The sequence below is a fragment of the Dermacentor albipictus genome, chromosome 1 (assembly GCF_038994185.2).
Source record: "Dermacentor albipictus isolate Rhodes 1998 colony chromosome 1, USDA_Dalb.pri_finalv2, whole genome shotgun sequence".
In the NCBI taxonomy this organism is placed as follows: Eukaryota; Metazoa; Arthropoda; class Arachnida; order Ixodida; family Ixodidae; genus Dermacentor; species Dermacentor albipictus.
This window is the reverse complement of record NC_091821.1, coordinates 489,148,174-489,157,985: the sequence shown is the minus strand read 5'-3', so window position 1 is coordinate 489,157,985 and position 9,812 is coordinate 489,148,174. Positions and strand designations below refer to the sequence as shown.

At 44.5% G+C, this 9,812-nt stretch overlaps 1 protein-coding gene across 4 annotated transcripts in view; it reads left to right on the top strand.

The window, feature by feature from the left end:
- The first annotated feature begins 7,688 nt into the window (after positions 1-7,688).
- Positions 7,689-9,812, top strand: part of LOC135912830 (endothelin-converting enzyme 2-like) — a 147,488-nt gene continuing 145,364 nt past the window's right edge. For all 4 annotated transcript variants that reach the window (XM_065445395.1, XM_065445405.1, XM_065445386.1 and 1 more), the window contains exons 1-2: positions 7,689-7,772; positions 8,535-8,687. In XM_065445395.1, coding sequence (XP_065301467.1) covers positions 8,568-8,687 — 120 coding nt within the window. In that variant the 5' untranslated portion in view covers positions 7,689-7,772; positions 8,535-8,567. The remainder of the gene's footprint in view (positions 7,773-8,534; positions 8,688-9,812) is intronic.

Genomic DNA, 9,812 nt, shown 5'->3' with positions numbered 1-9,812 from the left:
AATGCAGGATGGGCCAACATAAATTAGGGAGGGGGCCAACTTAAAATTTGGGGGTGGCCCAATTTGAAATTTGGAAATGGGCCAACTTAAATTTTCGGCTGGGCAAACTTGAAATTTGAGGGTGGCACAGCCTAAATTAGGGCGTGCACCAACTTGGGTTTGAGTGTGGGCAAACTTGAAATTTCAATGTGGGCGAACTGAAATTTGCGGGTGGGCCAACTTTAAATTTGAGGGCAACCCAACTTGAATTTAAGGTTGAGCAGATCCTAAATTTGGAGATGCACCAAGTGGAAATTTGGGGGTGGCACGACCTCATTTAGGAGTGCACCAACTTAAATTTGAGACTGGGCCAACTTAAAATTTAGACCTCGGCCAACTGAAATTTGGGGGCGGCCGACTTGAAATTTTTGGGAGGGCCAACATAAATTTATGGGTGGGCCAAAGTGAAATTTGGGGTTGGGTGAATCTTGGGGGCAAGCTGACTCGAAATCGGTGGTTCGCCAACTTAAAATTTGCATGTGAGCCAACCTAAATTTAAGGGTGGGTGAACAAGTTTCGGAGTAGGGGTGGCCCAGGTGAAATTTGGTGGTGGGCCAATTAGAAATATGGGGTTGGCACAATTGAAACGTGATGTTGGGCCAACTTGACATTTCGGGTGGATCTACTTAAATTTGGGGGTGGCGTTTTGAGTTTCCCAAAGTGTATTTGAACTATGCTGAGCGCCGTTCGAGCTATCAACATCTCGTGGCCAAGCGAGCGCGTTTTCAATAGGCCTTACCGAGGCGCAGTCAGAACACAGGCGAGAGCTTGCGTGGACAAAGAACGCGCGCATAACACGCGCTTGCGAGAGCGGCAGGGATGGTGACGTGGCACGCGGCGATGTGCTATGCCCTCACGCAACGTCTCACGCGCTACTGCGGTGACTGGTGTTCCCTTTCGACCGCACTGCCCCATCGAGGCGCGTTCGCGCCTTGTGCCGGCTCAAGGGGTACGATTGCATACAAGGGGCCGGATGCGGCGAGAAAATCCGGCAGTTGTCTAATAAAGCATAAGGAATATTTGCCACTGCAAGGCCCTGGGCAGATGCACATAAGCTAGGAAAGCCCAGTAAGCAATTGTAAGGAATGACGAAGTCACAGGCGAGCCAACCAATGCTCACGCTTTCGCAGAGAATTATCAAAATTTCTGTAGCTTTTTGACACTGCACTCTGCGCTTAGTGACTGTGCATTCGATGTTCGGCTGTACTGCTCCATGGTTGCTGGACACAAGGTCCCTTAGCAGTGCCCCCTTCGGTGCAGCCAATTAATTCGGCTTCAGTGTGAAGCAGCAACTTACGCCCTCATGGAGCCCTTATTCGCTCTTCCACAATGTGACTGCGTTACACATCCGATTCTTTCAACGTTCTTTTTATTTTATTTATTTCAGAATACTGCAGGCCATTGCTTGGCCCAAGCAGATGCGTATTTTGACTTGCCATGTCACGCTGCCCGGTACGATCGCTACAGCTCGAAACAACCACCCGTGGCTTGCTGTTCTCAACTTCAGGTCATGGACGCAAGTTCTTTGGTTGGGTATTTCACTGGCTACGCTGTCCTCCTTTGAGGAAATGCATTGTGTCCGCGAAAGACACTGCTCCTCTGCCTTCACACAACAGGTGCAGCCCGTTGTAAGGGCCTTTATGTAGGTGCATCTTCGGAACCTAATTTCTTCAGCTTTAGCCTGGTGGCGAGTAGTTTTATTTGTTTTGGTCACACATTTTGCAACCTATTTTTTGCGGCAAATCGTTCTTTGCAAATTTCAGGTGTCTTTAGTGCATCTATCAATCTAGTCTTCTACGTCGCGATGCCGTGATTGCCGTTTCTTCAACAGGGTAGCCATGAAGGGGGGGGGGGACAGAACATGCATGCATACATAACCTTAATGAACTATCGTGACATCAATGTCATGACATATTTCTCATGGCATGCATGCCATAAATGGTATGAATTACATGAAGACGTAGTGGTACTTTCTTTATTTAAATTATATCATGACATGGACGTATTCATAATGTGAGATGGATTACATGAAATAAATGTCATGTCGTGAATTGCGTACACTTCATTCACATGTCATGTGCTTCATGACATGAGTTACAATACATGCATGTGTATGTCATGTGATGACATCAATGATAGCACATGCTTGTCATGCCATGCACCCATGACATGATATGGTGCCGTGGTGGTTGTATATTAAACTAAATATTTATCTGGATAATAATCCCATGACATGCGCGCATGACCTGACAAGAATGACATGACATATATAGCATAACCTCGGCATACGTCCGGTTACATTAACCTCGGCACAACCGGCATATGTCCGGTTACATTATTGCCGTGAATTGCATGACACGTCACGTACGTCATGCCATGTCTGCAATGACAAGAAATGTATGAGCATGTTATATCATTATTGTTATATGTCGTGCACGCATGAGTCGCCACTCAAATTCTGATAGATATCCAATTAAAAAAAACCACCAGGACGCCATCATCTCATGTGGTTTGTGTCATTCACTACGATATCATCTTGACATGCATTTCATGCAATTCATGTTCTGCATATCATCTCACTTCGTTCATGTGAATATTCGGATATACAATATTTAGAAAATTAACTTGACATAAGACACAGTCATGTCATGCATGTCATGACATGAATTTCATAAATGAGATGACATTAATGAATTGCATGACATGACATGTACTGGTTTAGCTGGATATCGTCTGGTTATGCGTGTCATAACGCGCGAATTTGAGACTAGCCAATTGTCATAGTCTTAAATTGATTGGCGTGAATGCCTTTGACAAGTGTGTATACCAATCCAAAACCCGATTCACATGTGCATCATGATATGCATGGCAGGACTGACATAATTTCGTGACATGCGTGCATACGTGCTTGCATGCATATCATGCCATTTTTTTCCGCTTGATTTGCCCCGTGGCATAACGTGATACTGGAGCTAAATAAAACCATGCAGGTCCGTTTCATCATCATCATCGTCATTTATTATCCCTTAAGGGCCCTGGATTGGGCATTCCATAAGGGGGGGGGGGGTTAACAAGAGAAGTATTAACATGTTCATATAATTATAGAGCGAAATAAAAACGCAGACAGGCAAAGTAACGTAATACATTGTTATTACACGTAATAACGTAAGTAACGTGTAACGTAACGTTGTAACGTAATACATTGCGAAAATACCCGTTAATTACATTTATGTGCAAGCTAAGGAACCCCAGGCAGTGGAAATTTCCAAACTCTTCCACTATGGCTTGCCTCATAATCAATTCGTGGTTTTGGCACGTAAAACCTCAGAATTTATATTTTTTTTTAATTCGCCGAGGTTTATAGAGGCAGGCTGCGTTGATGATAGGCAAGTTGACAAGAGCTTCTACGCATCGTAAACCTATTGGCCTCCTTTTGAGCTAACCACCGCGTCAATTTATACCACACAGCGTCCGTAGGTACGGTCGTCTGAGTTCTTGCAATCGGTTGAACACGCAGGCAAAGCTTTGCCGTTTTGATTGGTTAGCGATATATACTTCCATAATGGAAGATTGTCCACGTGCCTAGTCATAGTACAATCTCAATATAAATAGAAATGGAACGCTGTGACTGCTGGTATATGGCCTCTTTCTAGCTTTCTTGCTTGCTGTCGCTGCTTAACGAGGTCAGAAACGGTGTTAAGCTGTGCGTTCTCTTATAGCATTGTTGTAAGTGACCCGCCGTGGTTGCTCAGTGGCTATGATGTGGGGCTGCTGAACCCGAGGTCGGGGGATCAAATCCCGGCCACGGCGGCCGCATTCCAATGGGGAGAAATGCGAAAACACCCGTGTGCTTAGATTTAGGTGCTCGTTAAAGAACACCAGGTGGTTCAAATTTCCGGAGTCCTCCACTACGGCGTGCCTCATAATCATAAAATGGTTTTGGCAGGTAAAACCCCATAATTTATTTATTTTTTCGTTATAAGTGCTAGACGAGGGAGGGCCGTGATTTATCTCATGGCACTTCTGTTGGTAACCTCAAGTTCCACTGTTGAGCCGTCAATCGTAGGAACTTCGTTTCATATATAATGCGAGGCTTCAGCATGGAGCGCACGAGGCAACGGGGCACGTTAGTGCGAGCTCAACCGAGTCCGTGCCGAAATTCTGTAAATCAGGTGAACTGTTTCCGCTGATGTCTTGCTTATCTTATGATCCATTTCACGCTAGACCCTGACTGGTGAGCTTCCAGATCAAGAACCCACAGTTATTCAGTGCGATGGTAACAGCAATGAGCCAATCTTCAGATGGAAGTCGCTATCGCAATCTGACTTTCTTACTGGTTTGTTGGCAACGAGTACCTAGCGAGCTTTCTGTGTCAATATCTGGAGGCCAGCGGACTACACTTATTCGTGTAATACTGAAAACTCCTTTGCTCTGCAGTTGTTTATATTGTATCTCAGGGTCTCTGTGAGCGGACCACCATCTGACGTCGGCATAAATGAGGAAGCTCATATTATCAGCGTTGTCTAATTTATACGCTGAAGGCATGACTGCCATAATAAATTATAATGGTGCTAGAATTAAGCCTTCTGCAACCCCATGCTAAGATGCAAATGAATTGAATTCCTGCCCGCCTACACGCATAGAAAACTTTCGGCTGGTTTGGAACGAGTGTACTAATTCCTTCATTAGAAGAAGCAAGCCACAGGTGTCTATTCTTCGTATAATGGTCTCGAGATTTACATTTTCGCACGCTTTGGCTATGCCACTAGCAACCACACTGCGCAATAAATGATTGTAAGGTGAGACGTGCAGGACTTCATCGGCCAATATAGCTAAAACTGATGCTGAGCCCGTAAAACAAGTTCTTTACGAACTTGTGCCGACGGCTGTATTCTCGTGTTCGTGAGGCCGTGAAGCTAGTTGCACTGACTTTCCAGCGTCAAAATCTGATTCTTGCCTATCTTTCTGGCGGGCCATCAGCACTCAAGCCAGTTGCACGCGTAAGAAGACCCCGGCATCTCGGGCAGCAAAACATGGAGTGGTGGTTGCGTCCATTCGCATAGTGATTCAAAAACAACTTTACCAGGAGCGTTAATGTCCTAGCGCAGAACAGCAACGCGACCCGTGCTAGTCCCTCCCGAAGCTCGTACCAGAATTTGACGCTTCTTTTCGTCGTTACTATAGGCCACCTTCAGACTTTCAGACCTGTGTTTTCATGGTCTACATAGTGTCTGAGTACAACAACGCTACATTGTATTCGACTAAGGCAACGCCACGGCTCGGCCAGACCAGGAGCTGCACATTTCCACTCGTCCGAATAGCTATAAGAGGACATGGGCTTCAGGTTGCACTACAGTATCGCCGTAAAGTCCCCCGTTTGTGTCCTCCATGTGATACCACGTGCTGCTCTCAATGAACACCTAATTTCTGCGTGTTTAACGATCTCTTTCACTCGTCCACATCAATCTGGTCGTTCTTAGAAATAATTCAATCCTCGGTACTGGGCTCGTCGTCTTACTGTTGTCATCTCACACAAACTCTTGTGTTTATCGACTAGGTTGACGGGCGGCTGAGGCCAGTGGGGCTGTCGACTAGGGCTCCCCCTTGGGGTAATCTGTGTTTATAGTTGAATAAAGTTTCTTTTCTCTCTCGTGTTAACTTTAATTCTTGCGTCACGCAGTCGCATATTTGATTTACAAAGCATATTGGTCCACCTCGTAACACTTTTTCAAAAGCCTAACACTGATACGGTATAGCGAGCTGCCTGCAAAATGATTCGCATGAAGAATATTTTTATTCTTCTAGTTTAGTGCTACTTTGTATTCATGCGAGAAATGTGCATTAATAACAAAATCTGCATATACGTGTTTTTCTTGCCTAACGTCGTTCAACTTTGTTCTGACAACCTACAGGGTTTCCTTTTTATTGCAACCATGTTTTTTTAGATGACGTGTCGTCACTTATTGATTTAGGCACGCCGACTTCTGCGGAAAAGCTATCTAAGGATACCACTACTCTTTATATACAATAAATGCTGTCACGGTTTCGTGTGTTCTTTAACCTATACTAATGGACGGATGCTAAGACGTCATGTACGTACGATGCTAAGGACTTTAAATATATTGTGAAGATTTGCCGCTGGTATACCTTCACTGATATACATTCACCTCAGCACCCCAAAATTGGCGTCCGGAATAAAGAACAGGTCTCACTATTCTTCCGCGGTCCGCATGTCCGGTATGCAGATTCAGGGCGCTCTTTTTCACTGTAGGTCAATAGCGCCACTATTAAGATAGCTTTGTCGCATTACATATCGTCAATGCCAATGTTTGTAATTGTCCATGGTAATTTCTTTGAGGTCATGTGTGGCCGTGGATATTGCGTCGAAACGGGAGAAGGCATCTGCGGCTGCATCGACTGGGCCCTCAATGTATTGGATGTCCACGGTGAACTAGAAGGTGAAATTAAGGTGCCGTATCTCTCGTGTGGTATAAGTATTATGATTACCGCGAAAACCGAACGTGAAGGGCTTGTGATCGGTGAGGACGGGAAGGCTTGTTCATTCCAGGAGGTGTAGGAAAAATACAAAGCCCAAGTATACCGCAAGCATCTGGCAACCGAACGTGCTGTGGCGCGTTTCTGCACGCTTCAGCTCATGGGAGAAAAACCAGAGTGGGCACCAGGAGTTGCGCTGGAGCTGTTGTAAAACGGCATTTCCCGGCTTTCTCTTGGCTGGTAATTCTCTTTGAGACTATCAAATTTCATGCGCGTTCTTGAAGCTGACCTTTTGGCAATGGTTTTAGAACTTCAGGAACTTCATTCGAACGCAATAAGTGCGGTTATTATAAAAGATTCTCTTTCTGACTGTACTTCGCTTACAGCTCCAGCCAATTCGCCAACTCTAAAGACACTTCTAGCATTAGATCCTCCACAGTCGAATTTTCTCAAATTATTTTGGGTACCAGGTCACCGGGGATTACATCCAAAAGAAATCACACATTCATTAGCGCGAGCATCCCTGAGTGGACCGATATCGGCTCTTCCAGTAGTGGCGCGCATAACAACGATTATATATAGAAAATATTCAATTCGTAGCGTTCTCATTGAACCGATACCAACATGGACAGGGTTTCAAGAGCTAAAATTTCCGTGAAAACTATATTGGTGTCCAACAAGAGAATTCTAAGTAGTGATCACCAGATTGCACTGCCGTGTCCCCCGTTTAATCCTATATTTACGCAAGACTGGTCTGACGTTATCACCTTTGTTTCCATACTGCCAAGAAACAGAATCACAGATCACTATTTTTTTTAATGTCGCCGATAGAATTTATTACGAAAAATACTTCTGAAAATTCCTCTTGTTCAATTAGGGTGAATATTACATCAGAAACAATACTATCTTTTGGTGCGTCAGTTACAGGCTTTAGCCACAGGGACGTGTTTGATGCCGTTTGCGGTTACATACAATTACTAAATGAAGGAATTTTCAATGTTCTTTCTTTCGAGTTTTTCTGTTTGTCTTTTTGTTTTCTTTTGTTTCTTTAAATGAACAAGTAAAACTTCGAAACAATAAGTATGAGTTTCAGCACATTATTCTTAGCCAATCCCCCATTGTGGGTATGAGCCATAGTATGAGGCCATCATCATCTTCAACTCTTCGTTAGGCAAGCAAGATTCGAAGCTGCGAACAAGCTACAATTTTCACAGTCGACGACCGCATTACAGCAGCAGGTATGGCAGTGCGGTGGCGCATTTTGTGAAACGACGCCTCATGAGATACGAACCGCAATATTTAGCCGTCATTCATCTCACGCGGTAATGGCTTCTAACAACTTTCTTATCCTATTGTACTGCGCGGGGACACATTCTATCTTCTCCGAAATCCTTTAAAACGTGAGCTTTTCGCTGATAACTGAAGTTTTCTTGAAAATGTTTTCTTTTCTAATGGTATATGCAACTTATGTGTTGCCCTGTCAGCGTTTCGAGGTTTTAAATGCGATGTCCTTGCTTCGAATACGCCCGCTGCCAGGAAAAAAAACTGGACAAGATTCCATGGTTTATTTAGGGGTGTCTATCCCGAATAGGCTCTAACACCCAGCTTTAGATTCCAAATAAAATTGGGAAAGCATGAAGTGAAAGAGAACGCTTGTTTTATCCAGCAGCAGTACTCAGAGTTTATGCACTTGAGCTTCTTCTCGTCGATTGGGCACTAGTTGTTACCCTGAACCGGGCACACTTTGCTCTCTACGATGTCTTCGGTGGGCTTTTGCGCATTTGCTATATTTTACGCGACACAGAAAAGTAAGCGTCACTTGTCTTGCGAGTAATTCTTCCCGTAGTAAAAAGCCGCGAGATGATACGCAAATATATGTTGTACCACGTTTAATAAAGGTTTAATTAAAGGTGAATTTCATTATTTTAACTAAAAGCACGAAAGTGTCTATTCGTGGGGTGCAATCAGCGGTGCAATCTTTCCTTGGTGTCGTGTTTCAGGACGCGCGGACGTGAACGCCAGCGACGACCAGAATGCCTGGTGCCAGCCGGAAGGGCTCTCGAGTAGTGGAAGCCCACAAGCCCAACAAAGCGCTGTCTCCCCAAGAGCACGCGTCACCCAAGAAGGATGCAGTACCCTCGGAGGTCGAGCCTGTAAGAGCCTTTGTTTGCTCATTCTATACTCGGCAAATGTTTGTAAACTGCTCTACTTTCAAGTTCCATTGAACAATGTCTTCACTGAAAGCGTCCTGATCACCAAGCGTGCATTTTTGGCATTGATGGAATTCTGTGAAGCAACACACCTCAGAGAGCGGCTGTAGGCCCCGCAAACGCTTAGCTACATTGTCGTCTTTTCTTTTTTGCTATTCCGGTCTGTCTCTCCTTTTTACTTCCGGTCACTATCTCCATCTTTTTCTCCCCACACCCCTTTCCCCGTGCAGTGCTGTTGAGGTGTCCTCCTGTGAGAGACAGTTACAGCACTGCACTTATCTCTTCCGTTTTTCTTTAAAAATCACTTCACAGTTATCAACTGGGAATGCGATAATGAAATCTCTCTAGTAGCCGCTACGATCAATAGTCTGAGAGCGTTGCGTTATCGCTTGATTACTACACACACCAACATGATCAAAAGAGCCGCGTTACGCAATCAAAAAGACCGGCAGAAGAAAAACTTATTGTCCGATTTGGCTGGTGGGGTGTTAAGCACATGGGACCACAATGACCTGCTTTGCCGGGGCTTTCTGGTACAGCTTTGGCAGTCGCGGTGGTGTAGTGAGCCAATGCATATACGATCGAGGACGAGTGTGAACAAGGATGGCTGCAAGAATTTCAATGATTAAGGCTGAACCACTGCCGCAATGAGCTAAGAAATTTGCCGGAAGATCTTTAGGCAAGCTTTTCGCGTAGTTTGTCGAAAGCCAATATTTAGACCCAGCAACAGCAGGTAAGTAGCCAGCAAATGCATAAGTATAAGTCCTAAATAATATTTTGCTAATGTCACACGTTCTTAAAATTTTCAACGGATCAATCGGAACATTATATTACAACAGCGGAGAAGGAAAGCGTGGTGGGCAATCGTATAGCATGATAACAACACTATAACAGCCTTCTGCTACACCGTAACGTAATACAAGCCTCTAAGTATTTCTTAAACGTAAAAAAATGTATTTTATATGTCTTCACTGAATTTCTTAACCCACCTAAGGACATTGCGAAATGATGTGTATATTGAGAACTGCACTTTTAAGCTTGCTGTTGTGATCTGCAATACACCCTCTG